At 41.0% G+C, this 19,115-nt stretch overlaps 2 protein-coding genes across 13 annotated transcripts; both read right to left on the bottom strand.

The window, feature by feature from the left end:
• Window positions 1-7,944: 7,944 nt before the first annotated feature.
• Window positions 7,945-13,948, bottom strand: LOC127322132 (uncharacterized). Of its 8 annotated transcripts, none has more exons than XM_071821449.1 (10): window positions 13,559-13,948; window positions 12,835-12,990; window positions 12,643-12,742; window positions 12,342-12,421; window positions 11,495-11,646; window positions 11,028-11,366; window positions 10,302-10,906; window positions 9,639-9,777; window positions 8,762-9,302; window positions 7,945-8,544 (listed from the first exon to the last, which is right to left on the bottom strand). In XM_071821449.1, the coding sequence occupies exons 1-5, from the start codon at window positions 13,663-13,665 to the stop codon at window positions 11,532-11,534; spliced, it is 558 nt and encodes a 185-aa protein (XP_071677550.1). In that variant the 5' UTR covers window positions 13,666-13,948; the 3' UTR covers window positions 7,945-8,544; window positions 8,762-9,302; window positions 9,639-9,777; window positions 10,302-10,906; window positions 11,028-11,366; window positions 11,495-11,531. The 8 variants fall into 8 exon arrangements, with proteins under 8 accessions (XP_071677550.1, XP_071677545.1, XP_071677547.1 ...); XM_071821444.1 differs by lacking the exon at window positions 12,342-12,421 and having other exon boundaries at window positions 10,302-10,643; window positions 10,831-10,906; window positions 13,559-13,920; XM_071821446.1 differs by lacking the exon at window positions 12,342-12,421 and having other exon boundaries at window positions 10,302-10,500; window positions 10,831-10,906; window positions 13,559-13,920.
• Window positions 13,949-14,729: 781 nt separating this feature from the next.
• Window positions 14,730-17,790, bottom strand: LOC127322133 (uncharacterized). 5 transcript variants are annotated; one of them, XM_071822898.1, is made up of 7 exons: window positions 17,146-17,790; window positions 16,746-17,059; window positions 16,618-16,670; window positions 16,158-16,305; window positions 15,789-16,003; window positions 14,878-14,990; window positions 14,730-14,775 (listed from the first exon to the last, which is right to left on the bottom strand). In XM_071822898.1, exons 1-2 carry the CDS (start codon window positions 17,771-17,773, stop codon window positions 16,977-16,979), a joined length of 711 nt encoding a protein of 236 aa, XP_071678999.1. In that variant the 5' UTR covers window positions 17,774-17,790; the 3' UTR covers window positions 14,730-14,775; window positions 14,878-14,990; window positions 15,789-16,003; window positions 16,158-16,305; window positions 16,618-16,670; window positions 16,746-16,976. The 5 variants fall into 5 exon arrangements, with proteins under 5 accessions (XP_071678999.1, XP_071678997.1, XP_071678998.1 ...); XM_071822896.1 differs by having other exon boundaries at window positions 16,800-17,059; XM_071822897.1 differs by having other exon boundaries at window positions 14,730-14,772; window positions 16,800-17,059.
• Between the last annotated feature and the right edge of the window lie 1,325 nt (window positions 17,791-19,115).

The raw sequence follows: 19,115 nt of genomic DNA, 5'->3' as shown, positions 1-19,115 counted from the left end.
GGTATGAACTCTATTTGGTTTCATTTTTGTACATATACTCATCCATGTGAGCATGCTTAGTTGGTTCATGTGAGGCATATGTTATTTGAGAAAGTCTAGTAGTTCATGGTCTCTCATGTTTAACTCCAATTTTTTAATATGAGTAGCATGTCATGGATGTTTGCTTGCATTGTTTTATTCATAAGTAGGTATGGCATTGTGGTATCCTCCTCTGAATAATTCATTTATATCGACTTGGCACATGCTCACGCATGCATATGACTGAACAAAAAGTCAATTAAGCCTCGATGATCTATATTGCTTCAGAGTTCTTGTATCATTTTTATGCCTCCGTTAATTTATTTTGCCGCAAGCATGATTATGACAGTTACTGCTCTCTTGATTTGTCGCTCTCTAGTCTTTTGCTAGCCTTCACTTGTACTGAGCGGGAACGCTGCTCGTGCTTCCAAATACCTAAAAACCAAGTTGTTCCAAAGTGTCCACCATAAATACCTATGCATGGCATTTCAAACCATTCCAAGTAAATTCTCATGCGCTACCTTTAAAACCTTCAAAATGCTTCTCAGTTTGTGTTTATGTTTCATAGCTCATGAGGAAGTATGTGGTGTTTAGCTTTCAACCTTGTCGTTTACTTTTGACGGACTCTCATATGGACTAGTGGCACATCCGCTTATCCAATAACTTTGCGAAAAGAGCTGGCAACGGGATTCCCAGTCCCAAATTAATTAACCTAAATAGACACTCCTCCATGGTTTGTGATTGTTGGACGGCACCCGAAGGATTCGGTTAGCCATGGCTTGTGTAAGCAAAGGTTGGGGGGAGTGTCATCATTATAATAAAACTAAAATAAAAAGGCACTCCTTCATGGTATGAGATTGTTGGCAGGCACCCGAGGATTCGGTTAGCCATGGTTTGTGTAAGAAAGGTTGGAAAGAGTGCCACATAAATATGCAAATAATTCATGGGAGCCGCTCTTGAGAGTCCGGTTGGCGAGGTAGTTAGTGTACCCATTACCATTCGTTGACAACAACAAACACCTCTCAAAATAATTTTACTCCTGTCTTTATAAAAATGAAAAGCTCTAGCGCATGTTAATCCCTGCTTCCCTCTGCGAAGGGTCAATCTTTTACTTCTATGTTGTGTCTCCATTATTTCTTTGAGCACTATCTTGAGAGCACAACTGTCATTCTTAGTATAATATGCTTGTCTCAAAATATGATTGAATGTGGTATAACTTTGATGCTTTTATCTTTGACAATCACTACTTCTAGTCTTTCTATGAACTCCAGAGGTGCCCGGGCATTTATGTTTAGCCAATCAAATACAGGCAAGCGAGATACCACTTTATCATACTCTCTTATGAACATTGCAATCCTGCTTATATACATGATTCATGATGCTTATTATTAATTGTTGATACCTCTCCATGATTGACATAGCTGTTAGATGATCTTATTTGCATGTATCTCATTATGAAATGTTTAAGTATTAGCCATAGCATGAGAATATATACATCATATGAGCAAATGCGTTCGTGAAAGTTCTTTTATCGCTCAGTTGTTAACTGAATTGCTTGAGGACAAGCAATAAGCTAAGCTTGGGGGGAGTTGATACGTCCAAAACGTATCTACTTTCCCGAACACTTTTGCTATTGTTTTGCCTCTAATTTGTGTATTTTGGATGCAACTAACACGGACTAACGCTGTTTTCAGCAGAACTGTTCTGGTGTCTCGTTTTTGTGCAGAATTCCAACTTTCGGGAAAATCCTCGGAATTTATGCAGAAGGCCCTATTTTCCCAGAATACTGACGGAGCCAGAAGGACAAGTAAGGTGGAGGCCCGAGGGCCCCACACCATAAGGCGGCGCGGCCCAGGGGGGCCCGCGCGGCCCTATGGTGTGGCCCCCTCGGCCGGCCTCCGACGCCCTCCTTCGGACTACTTATTGGCCTCGACCTAAAAACGCATGAGGAGAAGTCGAAGCCGCCAGAAACCCTCCAGAACGCCGCCACATCGCGAAACTCCGTCGCGGGAGCCAGAAGTCTCCGTTCTGGCACTCCGCCGGGATGGGGAATTGGAGGAGATCATCGCCGCCATCACCGCCAACGCCTCTACATCAACCAGCCATGTTTCCCCCATCCATGTGTGAGTAATTCCCCCGCTGTAGGCCGAAGGGGATGGTAGGGATTGGATGAGATTGGTCATGTAATAGCATAAGATTGTTAGGGCATAGTGCCTAGTGTCCGTAATTGGTACTTTGATGATATTGTTGCAACTTGTTATACTTAATGCTTGTCACTAGGGCCCGAGTGCCATGATCTCAGATCTGAACATGTTATTGTTTCATCAAGATATTCATTGTTTATGGTCTTACCTATAAGTTGTATACACATGTCGCTGTCCGGCATCAATGGCCCCGAAGTGACAAGAATCGGGACAACCGGAGGGGATGGTAGTGATGTGAGGATCACATGTGTTCACGGAGTGTTAATGCTTTGCTCCGGTACTCTATTAAAAGAAGTACCTTAATATCCAGTAGTTTCCCTTGAGGCCCGGCTGCCACCGGCTGGTAGGACAAAAGATGTTGTGCAAGTTTCTCACTGCGAGCACGCACGACTATATATGGAACACATGCCTATTGATTGCTTTGTACTTGGACACCGTTTTATTATTATCTGCAAATGCCCTTCTATGATTGTTACATGAGTTTCTCTCATCCATGCAACGCCCGTCATCCGTCCCCGTGCCTACAGTATTTTAATCCTGCTGTTTACTATAATCACTACTGCTGTCTTTGTTACTCTGCTGCTGTTATTTCACTACTGCTACTGCTATAAAACTGTTACTACTGATAAACTCTTGCGAGCAAGTCTGTTTCCAGGTGCAGCTGAATTGACAACTCCGCTGTTAAGGCTTTCAAGTATTCTTTGTCTCCCCTTGTGTCGAATCAATAAATTGGGTTTTACTTCCCTCGAAGACTGTTGCGATCCCCTATACTTGTGGGTCATCACCCACTATCTAGCATAAATACCCCCTCTTGGAGTTACAAGTATCAACTTGGCCAGAGCCTCTACTAGCAACGGAGAGCATGCAAGATAATAAACAACACATATATGATAGAACGATAATCAACTTGACATATTATTCCATATTCATCAGATCCCAACAAACACAACATGTAGCATTATAAATAGATGATCTTGATCATGATATGCAGCTCACAAGATCTAAACATGATGGCATAATAGGAAAAGACAACCATCTAGCTACTGCTATGGACCCATAGTCCAAGGATGAACTAATCATGCATCAGTCCGGAGGCGGGCATGGTGATGTAGAGCCCTCCGGTGATGATTCCCCTCTCCGGCAAGGTGCCGAAGGAGATCTTTAGAATCCCCCAAGATGGGATTGACGGCGGCGGCGTCTCAGTAACTTTTATCGTATTTTGGCTCCCGGTACTAGGGTTTTCTGATACGAAGGAATATATAGGCGAAGAGGCAGCGTCGGGAGAGCCAGGTGGTGGGCTCCCCATACCTGGGCGCGGCAGGGAGCCAGGCCGCGCCGCCCTATGGGGTGGCCCCCCTACTGGCCGCCTCCGACTCTTCTTCGATGTTCTGGAATCCTCCGTGGAAAATAGGGCCGTGGGCTTTTGTTTCTTCCAATTCCGAGAATATTTCCTGTGTAGGATTTCTGAAACCAAAAACAGCAGAAAACAGGAACTGGTGCTTCGGCATCTTGTTAATAGGTTAGTACCGGAAAATGCATAAAAATGATATAAAGTATGAATAAAACATGTATGTATTGTCATAAAACTAGCATGGAACATAAGAAATCATAGATACGTTTGAGACGTATCAAGCATCCCCAAGCTTAGTTCCTACTCGTCCTCGAGTAGGTAAATGATAAAAAGAATAATTTCTGAAGTGACATGCTACCAACAGATCAATACTATTGTAAAGCATATGAAATGAATGAAGTGACTCAAAGCAATGGTCTATAGTTTTTTAACAAATAGATAATGACTAAACAATTGAATCATATAGCAAAAACTTTTCATGAATAGTATTTTCAAGACAAGCATCAAAAAGTCTTGCATAGGAGTTAACTCATAAAGCAATAGATTCTTAATAGAATGTTTTGAAGCAACACAAAGGAAGATTTAAGTTTCAGCAATTGCTTTCAACTTTCAACATGTATATCTCATGGATAATTGTCAACACAAAGTAATATGATGAGTGCAAATAAGCAAGTATGTAAGAATCAATGCACACAGTTGACACAAGTGTTTGCTTCTAAGATAGAAGGAAGTAGGTAAACTGACTCAACATAAAGTAAAAGAAAGACCCTTCGCAAAGGGAAGCAGGCATTAAATCATGTGCTAGAGCTTTTCAAGTTTTGAAATCATATAGAGAGCATAAAAGTAAAGTTTTGAGAGGTGTTTGTTATTGTCAACGAATGGTAGTGGGCACTCTAACCCCCTCGTCAAACATACTTTCAAAGAGCGGCTCCCATGAAGGATGTTATCTCTACCAGCAAGGTAGATCATCCATCTTCTCTTTTGTTTACACATGTACTTTAGTTTTATTTATGGATGACACTCCTCCCAACCTTTTTCTTTCACAAGCCATGGCTAACCGAATCCTCGGGTGCCTTCCAACATTTCACATACCATGGAGGAGTGTCTATTTGCAAAATTAAGTTGCTTACTGATGAATCAGGGCAAAACATGTGAAGAGAATTATTAATGAAAGTTAATTAATTGGGGCTGGGAACCCCGTTGCCAGCTCTTTTTGCAATATTATTTGATAAGCGGATGAAGCCACTAGTCCATTGGTGAAAGTCTGCCCAACAAGATTGAAAGATAAAACACCACATACTTCCTCATGAGCTATAAAACATTGACACAAATAAGAGATAATAACTTTTGAATTGTTTAAAGGTAGCACATGAAGTATTTATTTGGAATGGCAGAAAAATACCACATAGTAGGTAGTTATGGTGGACACACATGGCATAGGTTTTGGCTCAAGGTTTTGGATGCACGAGAAGCATTCCCTCTCAGTACAAGGCTTTGGCTAGCAAGGTTGTTTGAAGCAAACACAAGTATGAACCGGTACAACAAAACTTACATAAGAACATATTGCAAGCATTATAAGACTCTACACTGTCTTCTTTGTTGCTCAAACACTTTTACCAAAAAATATCTAGACCTTAGAGAGACCAATCATGCAAACCAAATTTCAACAAGCTCTACGGTAGTTCTCCACTAATAGGTTTAAACTACATGATGCAAGAGCTTAAACATGATCTACTTGAGAGATCAAAACAATTTCCAAGTATCAAATTATTCAAGACAATATATCAATTACCACATGAAGCAATTTCTGTTTCCAACCAAATAGCAATAAATGCAGTAGCTTTCAACTTTTGCCATGAACATTAAAAGTAAAACGAAGAACACCAGTGTTCATATGAAAAAGCGGAGCGTGTCTTTCTCCCACACAGGCAATGCTAGGATCCGATTTTATTCAAACACAAACAAAAATAAAAGCACACAGACGCTCCAAGTAAAGCACATAAGATGTGACGGAATAAAAATATAGTTTCACTAGAGGTGACCTGATAAGTTGTTGATGAAGAAGGGGATGCCTTGGGCATCCCCAAGCTTAGATGCTTGAGTCTTCTTGAAATATGCATGGATGAAACATGGGGGCATCCACAAGCTTAGACTTTTCACTCTTCTTGATCATATTATATCATCCTCCTCTCTTGATCCTTGAAAACTTCCTTCACATTAAACTCAAAACAATCTCATTAGAGGGTTAGTGCATAATCAAAAATTCACATGTTCAGCAAGGACACAATCATTCCCAACAATTCTGGACATTACCCAAGGCTACTGAAATTTAATGGAGCAAAGAAATCCACTCGAACACAGTAAAAGAGGCAATGCGAAATAAAAGGCAGAATCTGTCAAAACAGAACAGTCCATAAAGACGAATTTTTTCGAGGCACTTAACATGCTCAGATGAAAAAGCTCAAATTGAATGAAAGTTGCGTACATATCTGAGGATTACTCATGAATTTTTTCAAGATTTTACGAATTTTCTACAGGGAGAACAACGCAAAACCGTGACAGATAGAAATATATTTCTGTGCAGAAATCCAAATCAAGTATCATCTTTCTATCAAAGACTTTACTTGGCACAACAATGCAATAAAGTAAAGATACAAAGGTATTGCTACAGTAGTAACAATCACCTTGACTCAAATATAAAACAAAATTTCTATAGTAAAATAATGGGTTGTCTCCCATAAGCACTTTTCTTTAACGCCTTTCAGCTAGGCGCAGAAAGTGAAAATCAAGTAACATCAAGAGAAGAAACATCAACATCATGATTTTCCTTAAAAACACAACTTGTCGCAATAGGTATCTTAGATGCTCCATTATCTAAATTTTCCATAGTGGTACTAAGGGTTTTATCAATTTTAAGCTCATAATGATTCTTTGGCTTAGGCATCTTAGAGACATACATGAACTTTTGCTACTTACCCACATAAGTTTTCTCCTTAAACTTAAGAGAAGAAAAATTTGAACCCAAGGTTCCCATAGCTTCTTCAAGTTCACCAATCTTATGGGTTTGATTATCATGGATAGCACAAGTTTCTAAGACAACAATTCTTTCATTAATTCCTACTAGAGATTTATCAAGTTTATCAGTATTATCAAGTAATATTCCCAATTTAGTCTCAACACTTGGAAGATTTTTCTCTATGGCCTCTAACTTTTTCATGACATCCTCAAGAGAGATTTCAATTTTAGCTTCATTAACAGGTGGTATTCCGACTAGACTCTCAATAATGCAACTAGCTTCTAAAGCAGGAGTACCTAGGAAATTACCCCCTGCAAGAGTATCAAGAACATACCTATTCCAGCTAGAGATACCAACATAAAAGTTCCTAAGGAGGATAATAGTAGAGTGTTTCTTAGTGCACCTATGATGAGCATCACTAATTCTATACCAAGCATCTTTAAAACTTTCTCCCCCTTGTTGCTTAAACGAACGAACTTCAACTTCAGGATTACTCATTTTAGCAATAATAAAAATAAATAAAACAAAACGAACTAAATAAGTAAAACAAGTAACTAATTTTTTTGTGTTTTTGATATAAAGAAAGCAAACAAAACAGAAAATAAAATAAAGCAAGACAATAAACACCGTAAATAGATTGGGTGTGAGAGACTCCCCTTGCAGCGTGTCTTCATCTCCCCGGCAATGGCGCCAGAAAAGTAGCTGCTTGCTGATACGTCTCCAATGTATCGATAATTTCTTATGTTCCATGCCACTTTATTGATGATACCTACATGTTTTATGCATACTTTATGTCATACTAGATGACCCATTGCGCTATTTTTTAGTACAATTTCACACTATTTTTTCAGCTTTTGCATAAGCTCCTCCACCAAATTATGGTTATTGTATCGAAAGAGAGGTAGCATTCTTAAAAAACATAAATGAACAGTTACTAATTCCAAGAAAAATGTATCTACTTTAAGACAAAAAAAGATATTTGAATCAAACAGTTGCAGCCCTTATGAAAAATATTTATGTTGTAGCATTAACCAAACAAAATTGCATACAATGGAAGTACTTTTCAAAAGAAAATTCAGTAGTCTCAAGTATCAAATAAGTGATATAGTAATGATATAAACAATAGGTCGGATTCAAGGCATCAGATTCTTTTTGAAAAGTTAAATAAGACTGAGCAATACACATTGTTGTAATTCTACTGAAATAACCCATTGCGTCACTGGCACAATTTGCAAAATGGAGACACAGATTTTGCCCTAAGGTTTCTATTTTGATTCATGGACATTTGGCATGATATCACCAAAAGTTTGCTAATACTTAAAAAGAAGACAGGACTCATGGCGCAATTCGCAAAATGGAGACACAGATTTGGCCCTAAGGTTTCTATTTTGATTCATGGACATTTGGCATGATGTCGCCAAAAGTTTGCTAATACTTAAAAAGAACACAGGACTCATGGCGCAATTCGCAAAATGGAGACACAGATTCGGCCCTAAGGTTTCTATTTTGATTCATGGACATTTGGCATGATGTCAACAAAAGTTTGCTAATACTTAAAAAGAACAAATGACTCGCTAACCACACCGCCTCTGGATCAGACCCAACTCCTGCCATCGTACTTGATGATGAGCCCAAGATAAACCGGGCACGGTGATGCGCATGGCAACACCCCTTCATCTCCTGCTCAATCTCAACCGCTCCTGATGTTCCTCTTCTCCCACGACGCTTTCCTCCACTGGACCAAGCACATCGCCCCCGTACCTGGCCTTGGAGCAGCAACACATCGAGTAGTGGCAGATGCTAGCCTAGAGCAGCAATATCTTGGTACTTGATTCTTCAGATGACATCGGCTCAGCACATTCAGTGTCACCTCCCTCGGACCAGTCTCTTCATGACATGAGCCAAAACAATCTCACTGAGCTACTCAACTTTGGTCACCTACACCTCCGGCACGCCTGCATTTAGTTAGTTATATAAGAAGCTAATACTTAATACCACAAATTAACTCAAATTACATATTCACTTTGAGCACTTAACATACTCATGTTATTTTTAGATGTACTCTTTGCAGTTACAAAGGACCATAGTATCATAAAGTTTGAGAAATAGAAATAACTAAGGGACATACACAGGGTGAAGCAAAAAAGATTTTCCAGGTTGGAAAAAATGTACCTTGAAGCAGTTTGGTTACGAGAGATTGCTTGCCATTTTCAGCCATTTGCTTCATGTTAGCATGAGTAAAGCATAGTTTTGAGTTAAGTTATGTTTCATTAGCTGAATGTGTAATATTTAGTGACATTAAGCTTGTGCATGTCTATTCCATTCCATGGTCTCAGGATAAGCTGTAGGGTTTTGCTTCTTATGCCCCCTCCATTGAGGGTTGTATCTTAAGAAGTCAAAATCACCAGAAAATGACTTTGATATTGATTAAATAGGTTTGTATGTCGGTATATGGCCGTAGCAGTCATCGATTCCAGCCCAAGATTATTTACCCCAAATTTGTCATGCATGGTGCAATCGAAGCAACCGCGTGAATCGCTCAAGATTGATCACTACTTGAAAATCAACACCTAGCTCTAGCCCTTCCCTCCCAAGACTATAATCATTCCGATGTTTGTCTGCTCACCTGGCCCCCATTAAAAATCGCCCAGGAGTCCGAGTCGGTGAGTCTGCTCCTCCCTCATCGCCCTTGCTCACCTCCTTGTCCCCTCGTCTGCAGCATCCCATAGATATATGTAAGTAAATTTCAGGATCAAACCATGGATTAGCAAACCTCAAGCCATCATATACGATAAATAAGAATTAAAGACCAAACACCACAAAGGAAGTTATTGCTACAGAAAGCAGACTACTGCCACATGAACTCTCTTGTTAGGTTATATGGGCTGCCCACTCATTCTCATGACATGAAATGATCGATTATAGTTTTTAAAAAAGTAATGGGCATCACCATATTTAGAAGGTTCGCTCCTAAATGCAACAGATCAACTTAATGTCATGTAATAAATGTTAGAGGAAATAGAGTAAGATCAAGTAATTATTGTGACACCTTTGCATACTTGTTTCCAATACCAAGATGGCTATAGGCAAGCTTCCTTTTATTCACATCATCATAAGGAGAACTAAAGCAGTCAGCCTCCAAATCATATTTCGTCACGTGCCTGGGCCAAGAAAACATCATTCCGCATCTGAAACCCAAAAACCCATAATCACATAAAAGAGACAAATCTTTAAAAGAAAGCATCATTGTCAAAGTAAGAAAAACATGAAAGGAACACAATAAAGGCACTCACATGAATTTTATTTAGGATTATTATGCAGCAGAAAGTCCAATTAAACAAACCTCACTTCAAAAAATAATCGCCAGAAGCATATCAACCAAGCAAAACATGGAAAAAGATGGCCAAAGCAAGCAGATCAATACTATTATTTACACTTCAATTCAACAAGAATTATAATCACACAAAAGACAAAAGTCTACAAGAGAAAGAATTCTAATCGAAGTAAATAACACATAAAGGAACACAATAAATCCGCTCACATGCACTTTCTTTAGGATTATTATGCAGCAGAAAATAACACATAAAGCAACCCTGGGAACCACAAGGATTATCTCCACTGTCAACCTCTTGTAAATTAATTATTGACACATACGATGATCAAAGCATGTCAATTTTAGACAAGTCAATACTGCAGTTATTACTTTGGGTACCTTGCAGAAGACAAATGGACCAAGCCTTTGCTGCTGCACAGAGGATCAAATGAAGAAAACCACATGGACTTGAGTGGTCAGAATTAGAGAGGGATGAGACGTAGAAATATGGCTTAACAACAACTTATTTGTGCCCGCTGCATCTTTCAAACAGATATCCGGCTGCTGAACTAAATGAGACCTTCCGCTCCGCATTGTCCTGCATACCGAGTAAGACATGTGAAAGACCTAGCTCCATGTGCATCAGAGATCTTAAACATCTCAGGTTAAAGCTTCCGCTTGTTTCTAGCTGATCCCTCGTGTCATTGCATGGCGTGATGCCCTCCTCCACATGTTTTCAACCTCCAGGTCAAAAGAAAATAACATAATAATTAACCTTGCAGTTGATGATACAGCTACTTCAGTTCAGCACGCATCTCCTAAAATAACACCGGTGGATTGAATCAAGCTAGATAATTTCTACATGGTAAATTAAAGGTTGGCATGCCGAAGATTGTCAGGGGCACATGGAAGACACGGTACTCAGTACCTCACAGGCCACGGCTCAAAAACGAAGTGTTGACATCTCTTCACCTTGCAAGTAGCTGTTGACCAACACCCTATACCTGCAATGCAAACTATATAATCAATCAATCTGACTTCCACTAATCAGGACTGCAAATTACGGTAAGCTACTTCAGAATGCAAAATTCAGTATCAGCATAAATAAAGCAATATATATAGTACCTAGGAGAGTTACTGAAAACACCGTTGCTCTAAACAAAAAAGAATTATTCAGAGCAGTATCATTATCTGCCTAATAATGAAGGCATTTCAGACTATTGAGCAGGTCAGAGTACATGTGTTATCCAAAACTAATCTGGCTGTGTGGACGCTGGATGGTGATACATAACTTTTTTGCTCTTTTTCTTGCTCACATAGCATCACATCAGAGGAGGGACTGAAGCCAGCCGTGGCTGGGAGACAAAGGAGGACGGTGGGGACTGGGGAGACATCAACACCAGCGCTATGGCCGGTCCGAGCCAAGTTGCCTCACTTGCTAGCATCCACAGACCCCCGCCTTCTCTGGCCGATGACATGCATTACAATAGTCCAGAAGTTAATACATGCCAAGTTGTACTTTTCCAGTATATTTGTTGACCTCAGTCTCAACTGAATCGAGTAAATGACAAAAAGAGTAGCAGCTAGTGTACCTGAATCCAGCATTGTTTGGGTGAGATGACGTACAACCTAACAGCCAGAAACAATGCCGGAAAACAGCCAGAATGGGTAGACCTGCAACAACAATGGACTCCACGAACAATAATGTTGTGGTGTAAGAAACTCCTGGACATCCAGAGCCTGGCTGCAAAATAGAATTAAATTGGTGAGGAAGGAATAAGATGGACAGATGTACTCTAAAACATGAAATATTTCTAGAGGCCCTACCGCGTATGCTTGGGAACCGCAGATCTCTTTGCCATGTAAACAGGAAGGAAAAACAAGAAACAATAAAAAAAATCTGGATGCAATCACTATCCAACATGATATATGGAAGCAGAACACTAATGCTCAATAGAACTACACCTGCTATCCTGGGATGATCACAGTGAGAATCATCCACAACGCACTAAAAACACAAACCTTAAAATTTTCTGTAACTTCAAAAATTAAAGATCTCATCAAACTGAACACGACCATAGGCATCACATAGGGGCCAACAACAGCCTTTGAAGTATAGAGTGACGGAAGCCCCAAAAAGAACAGTAACATATGATTTAGTAACTACCAAAGCATAAGCGCAAAAAAACGTAAATAAACTAACAAAAGTCAATTTAGATTCGTACAACAATGCCCCTGCCCAGATCTAGCTAAAGATTGGTAAATGATCTAAAGAAATCAAATTCCAAAAGAACCTCGTGCTATATGCTGCACAACATGTATATAAACTACAGAAACTTTTTTTCCAGTTAAAGGAAATATACCATTGCGCTCCACAAAGCACGAATTTAGTCACTCCACAAGGCACTAAAAACACAAACCTTAAAAGTCAACACGAACCTTAACACTAAGTTGGGGATGTAGACTACCAGACCTAATATGAAGGTTATTTCTTGAAGTCTCATATCTTCACAATTAACCTGTCACAATCATATATAGAGCTTTTCTTTTTTAGTAAGCCAAGCAGAAAAATTATCAGCTACATATCATTGTTGAATCCCCACATTTTCACATCTTAATTTGCTTCTATATCCAGCGAAACAACAAACTAAAGAGATAAAAATCGCACTGCACACTGAGTCGAGCATATACCAAAGCGAGGGTCACTGAAAATGAAAGAGACAAGAAAGAGTTTGTATACCTGCAGAGGTGCTCGAGATGGCAAGTCGTCGACAAGGAAGCCCAACTCTGGCTGAGAACATCCGTAAACATTACCAAAAGCATTCTCGGTAGTAAAAAATCTGGGGGAGAGAGAAACGTACTATTCATATGTACTTGAAGTATTAAATCCTGCAGTATTACAAAGAGAAAATTGAAGTGTGTGAGTGCTCACCTAGGACTAAAAAAATCTCTATCGCTGCTCAACCCTTCCGCACCATTCTGAAACATATACCACACGCCAGCGAAAGCCACTTTCCTTGTCTGTATCTCCATAACTGGCCAAAACGAGATTGAATAATAACCAACTTCCCCGCTAGCAACCTCCAACCTAGGCACAAACAAAATATAGATCAGGTTGTATAGAACAAGTATCTGCGACAAAAGAATGATTTCCTTCAAGAAAAGGAAAATAAACATTCTACAACAGAAAAGTTTGATTGGAAACTTTTGAAGTGCTCTATCATTCTAATCAGGTTGTATAGAACAAGTATCTGTGACAAAAGAATGATTGTGGAGCTTTTGAAGTTCCATTGGAAATTTTTGAAGTGCTCTATCATTCTACCCGTTGGGATTTTCTTGCTGAAGTGAAACACAAACAAGAGCAGATGCCTGGAAAATAACCACTACTACCCGGCCAAGTTTAAGTAGTAGTAGCCATATTCTGTGGATGCCACTGGGGAAAAAGGTCTTTGAAACCTCGTCCCCTCCCGCTTATATTATTTCAGGATGGTATCAGCATGTTATTTCTCTCACATGGACCATTATTCTGTCCAAATAGTCAGTAATCACTCATCTAAAAAGGAAGAAAATAACATTGGTATAATATATACTGCAAACAATCATGAGCAGTAATAATGCTTATAGAGCTAAGAATCTCCGAAGATCTGAGTACTTGCCAGGTGGCTGAGTCACCTGAGTGGCTGAGTGAGTGATATGACTTTTCAGCTTGAAGTGACAGCCATTCTTCTTTTCCTTCAGGCCACACACACAAAATCCAGCCCATGGGAGATCCACCAATGACATAAGACACTTCACGTGTCCAAACAACTGATTTGTGCGGCTAGCTATCTCACTTGTATTGTCTTGGCTTTCCGCTGAAACCCCACTGCAGCAAAAGAAAGTAGATATGATAAAGAGACTGCTACATTGAAATGTTGGAGTAAATGGAGAGCCGTATGTCCTAAGCTTTGCAAGCAAGAATAATTCCAGCTGGTCTGAACTCGGTGCAAGGAAAACAATAACCGCCTACAGATAAAATGACAATTGTAGTTTGCAAGGAGTTACATACATCCAAATATTTTGTCCAAAGAAAACGAAAATCATAATGGCGCCATATTCTCATATTACAAAGGAGAATCTGATTTTGATCTCTCAAATTTCATCCTTGGTGTTAAATTAGATCAAGTAGATCAAAGGAAAAACAACTATAAAATTCAAAATTCATTTTGGTTTTTGCTATTTATAAATTCACCCGCAAGCAGATCACCAAGCACATAAGAACATCATCAGCCAATAAGCTTTCAAAAAAACATCATCAGCAGGTGCATCAAAGCATAAATTAAAAATTGCATATATCGCTCAATCCCTCCATTTTTTAGTTTTTTTGTTTAACATCAATCACTTTTAGTATTTTATATAGGATTATCAAGAACATAAAAAACCCATGCTAAATTTTGAATATCAAGAGAAGCGATATAGCAATAATTGAGACGGGTTTGTCTATGCAGCAACAAAAAGCTTTAATACGCATTGCCTTTACCCTGAGAATACATTTAGCTTGTGATGTATGAAATAATAAATTGGGTGAGAATAGAATGAATGTTCATTTTGTTTGAGAAATAAATGCAATATGAATATAAGTGGCATAATCTCAAACACACCAAAATCATGTAAAAAACACAATAGATTTAGTTAGTTTTCTTTCAAGACAATTACCATGGCACACCAACAGCTAAAGAACAATACATCAGTTAAAAAGTAGCCATGTTGTCAAGACCATTATATATTTTTATTTAGAAAACATTGGCTGAAATGACCGGGGACAAACTGAAATTGCTAAACATGGTACTGAACAGTTACCGATTGACCAAGTAGATGGGAGTTCTTTTCTCTGCTAGAAAAAACACCAAAACCACATCAGACTGACTGATCAGGAGACGGTGGCAATGTCAAGCTGATTTTGTCATATACAAAATGGTGAATCAATTTCAGTTACCAGTCCTGTCACACATCGATGTGAAATATGGAGTTACGGCTCCATATCTTCCCTCTTTCTTATGGATCCAACATAATCTTCAAACTAATATAGTACCAAATATACTGCTGCCTCTGTACAAAACCAACAAATTTCCACAACATTATTTAGGAGCAGAGCACGTCAGTAGCAACATATAGAAATTTGAATTGTCAGTCACAGTATGGCAATAATATTAATTCTCGAAAGGATAAGAGAGTTAAACAATGGAACGGAAGTACCCTATACAATATTCACTTAAACCAAGCTGGCATGCAGTTTAAGTTACTAAGAGAAGGTATATGGCAATCGACAAAATAGAAACAGAGATGGGGCAGTAACTCATAATAAACTATCATCCATTAGTTCATTCCAGAATAGAATCCTAGTTGCATGCTGTACCTCTAAACCAAAAAATATTTCTTTGTAATTCACGTGCCTATTATAATTCCGATCTTAAGCTTATTAAACTGTGGCATATAAAAAGCTATCATCACAAAAGCATTCTTCAGAAAGAGCCAATAAGTCCATCCTACTCATTGTGTATTATAATTCCGATCTTAAGCTTATTAAACTGTGGCATATAAAAAGCTATCATCACAAAAGCATTCTTCAGAAAGAGCCAATAAGTCCATCCTACTCATTGTGTAATAAACTTGAGTTTTAAGCTTATTAAACTGTGGCATATAAAAAGCTATCATCACAAAAGCATTCTTCAGAAAGAGCCAATAAGTCCATCCTACTCATTGTGTAATAAACTTGAGTTTGATAGCGGAAGCAATTGGCTTCTCCAATTCTGCAAGCCATTCGTTGCAAAGAAACAAACCTCCACTCCAAACTCTTCCATAGGAACAGAGACAAAATAAATTAAATCAAGGAACAGGGAAAATCACCTGGAGCTTTTGATCATGTTTCTAACCATGGAAACCTCACGGCCCATGGTTTGGCAGGATCCACCACCATCATGTCGTACAGCTTCCACAATGACTGCAGCGACAGCACGATGAAGCGCGTTCATGGCAAGTCATCGGATCCAACACCCACCACACCTCCTCCTTCCACGCTTGAGCCGCCGCCGTGCTGCTCTCTGACATGGCCAAGCCAGCCCCTACACACACGCCAAATTTATGTTTAGAAGATATATAGACTAATTATCTTTCACAATAGCTCTGCAACATAAACACGAGTTCACAATAAGTATCTGTAGGTACATAAATTATTTGTTTCAAGCTGAGCGCCAAATTTTATTAGGCGGTGCATACCAACATAACGAATTTCCATGCCACCATAAATAGTTTCCCCATCAAACGGAAGTACGAACATAGATGCAAGCCACAAAGAAGGTAACAGTTGTTGAGAGCTCAACCATGAAACCATGAAGAGGCTCTCTGCACAAATCTTCTCAAATTCCTATAAAATGAATTGTTATACATAGGAGTTGAGATATATTATCAAGGTAATTAAAGATTACCCTTAATTCAGCGCTATTGATATTTGCATTATTCGTTTTTCTTTAAAAATGCAATAATGTATTTCTCTTTTCCATAATTGTATAAATAAACTTGAAACATCAGTACACAAGCACCAATAATAAATTTTGCACGAACAAGAAAATTGCTGCATTTGCAAAATTTCACCCAACAAAATTGTCTCCAAGCTGATAAGCCGATATGATGGTATAACTATTATTGTTCTTCTCAGAATAAAATTACAGAAGCTTACCACCGAATTGTTTTGAGTGAGCTGCAACCCACTCCCTGATTAGTAGCATCTATCTGCATGATTTATAATCAAATCAGAAAAATAGATTGGTGGAAGGGAAAAAGATACCAAGCAAGACGTGTGTAAACCAGGTACTGCAGTTGCTAAAATAGAGAAAGAAGGGGCAGTCTTTGACAGCCTGCCTGGGCACTGTGCAGCACCACAATTGCAATGAACTGAATGGTTCCCGGTCAGCCGAGCTGCTCTTCCTCCCGTAGGCATTTGCGCTTTTCCTCTCTCCTCCTTGGGGAGCCGCTCGAAATCGAGTTTTACAGCATTGCTCGCCATGGCATCTGTGCACACGCTCAAGGTCGTCGTTGCTAGCTCGAAATCCGCCACCCGCCACACGATTTGGCCGGCCCTGCCCCGGATCCCGCCCGTCCTGCCCTGATTCGCCCCAACGCTGTAGCACAAAAAATAACAGACAAGAACTCAATATAGTACCAGCACAAAACCAAGGGAAGATCGAGAGAAGAGGCACAAGCGCACCTGCCTGGTGGAGAACGAGACGAGGAGGAGGGGCTTTGGGGACGGGCGCATGGCCTCCGCAGGTGGACGAGCTGCGCACGCACGTCGAGCTCCTGCAGCTCGTCATTGTGCTCTTCACCGCCAAGCACTGAGGGGAGATTAAAGGAAGCCACCAGTGGGGCCTGCCGCCTCTGCGGTCAAGACTCCACGGCGGGTTGCTCAGGCGCGCGATCCACCGCTGTGTCTGCGTCCAGGCGTCCTCGACGCTCGGCGCAAGCTGCGAGCCGCCGTCGTCCTCGTCGCTCGGCGCAAGATGCGAGCCGCCGCCGTCGCGGATCCCGATGCCTCCCACCGGTTCTTCACTTAAGGCGGCCGCCCCGCGCCGGTCCGTCTCGGGCCTCGCCCATCGCCTCCGGTCGTCGCCGACGCGGGTCCACCCGCGCCCATCGCCTCCAGTTGCTGCCGCCACAGATCCGCCCCGTGCGAGCCCATCTCCGACCGCTCCCGCCTCAACTCCACGCCGCCACCGGGAAGCGGATTGGGCATGAGGGAGGATGCGGGGATTGGTGAGGAGGTTTTCACCGCGGGGCCGATCTAGGTTTTCACCCACCAGCACGCGCACAAAGAAACAGGGGGAGAAAGGCGACATGAACGAGCGCCCTCGCACCCTCTGCTCGCCGATCCCACACACGCAAGGGCCCATCCGTCATGGACCTATTCAAACAACGAAGGAGTGACAAACAATTTACCGCATCCAACGGCTGTGGTGAAAAGTGGGTTTGCAAAGTGACTGTTCATACCAGATTAGACGAACCAGATTGATTTGCCCCTTTCAGATGGCCTGGTTGAGAGGGTAGTGTTTCAACATTTATAGGAGAAATTTATGCATTTTCCGGCACCAACCTATTAACAAGATGCCGAAGAGCCAGTTGCTGTTTTCCGCTGTTTTTGGTTTCAGAAATCCTAGTAAGGAAATATTCTCGGAATTGGACGAAATCAACGCCCAGGGGCCTATTTTTCCACGAAGCTTCCAGAAGTCCGAAGAGGAGACGAAGTGGGGCCACGGGGCGCCGCCACAGTAGGGCGGCGCGGCCTACAGGGGGCCTGCGCGGCCCTGTTGTGTGGGGCCCCCGTGAGGCCTCTTGACCTGCCCTTCCGCCTACTTAAAGCCTTCATCGCGAAACCCCCAGTACCGAGAGCCACGATACGGAAAACCTTCCAGAGACGCCACCGCCGCCAATCCCATCTCGGGGGATTGAGGAGATCGCCTCCGGCACCCTGCCGGAGAGGGGAATCATCTCCCGGAGGACTCTTCACCGCCATGGTCGCCTCCGGAGTGATGAGTGAGTAGTTCACCCCTGGACTATGGGTCCATAGCAGTAGCTAGATGGTCGTCTTCTCCTAAGTGTGCTTCATTGTTGGATCTTGTGAGCTGCCTAATGATAACCCACAAGTATAGGGGATCGCGGCAGTCTTCGAGGGAAGTAAAACCCAATTTATTGATTCGACACAAGGGGAGGTAAAGAATACTTATAAGCCTTAACAACTGAGTTGTCAATTCAGCTGCACCTGGAAAAGCACTAGTAACAGGGGTGATGTGAAAGCAGCAGTAATATGAGAGCAATAGTAACAATAACACAGCAGCAGCAATAACACAGAGGCGATGGCACCAGAAAATAGTTGATACTACTTCCAATGACATATAGAACGAGTATATGATGATGAGAGATGGACCGGGGTTCCCAGCGATCTACACTAGTGGTAACTCTCCAATAACAAGTGACAAGTGTTGGGTGAAAAAATTACAGTTGGGCAATTGATAGGATTGATAAAGCATTAAGACAGAACATCCAGATTATTAATTATGTAGGCATGTTTTCCATATATAGTCGTACGTGCTCGCAATGAGAAACTTGCACAACATCTTTTGTCCTACCAGCCGGTGGCAGCCGGGCCTCAAGGGAATCTACTGGATATTAAGGTACTCCTTT

This window comes from Lolium perenne, chromosome 6, assembly GCF_019359855.2.
Source record: "Lolium perenne isolate Kyuss_39 chromosome 6, Kyuss_2.0, whole genome shotgun sequence".
In the NCBI taxonomy this organism is placed as follows: domain Eukaryota; kingdom Viridiplantae; phylum Streptophyta; class Magnoliopsida; order Poales; family Poaceae; genus Lolium; species Lolium perenne.
Note: the sequence above shows the minus strand (reverse complement) of the source record. Positions and strands in the feature narration are given on the sequence as shown.

Excerpts from the sequence above, each read along its gene's own strand:
- LOC127322133 (XM_071822898.1), bottom strand. The coding sequence starts at position 17,773 with ATGTCGCCTTTCTCCCCCTGTTTCTTTGTGCGCGTGCTGGTGGGTGAA. Across the intron at positions 17,060-17,145 it reads TCTCGTTCTCCACCAGGCAG|CGTTGGGGCGAATCAGGGCA; the intron begins GTGCGCTTGTGC and ends TTTGTGCTACAG.
- LOC127322132 (XM_071821443.1), bottom strand. The coding sequence starts at position 13,665 with ATGGGCTGGATTTTGTGTGTGTGGCCTGAAGGAAAAGAAGAATGGCTG. Across the intron at positions 12,991-13,558 it reads TCAGGTGACTCAGCCACCTG|GTTGGAGGTTGCTAGCGGGG; the intron begins GCAAGTACTCAG and ends GTTTGTGCCTAG. Across the intron at positions 11,367-11,494 it reads CCAAACAATGCTGGATTCAG|AGAAGGCGGGGGTCTGTGGA; the intron begins GTACACTAGCTG and ends GTCATCGGCCAG.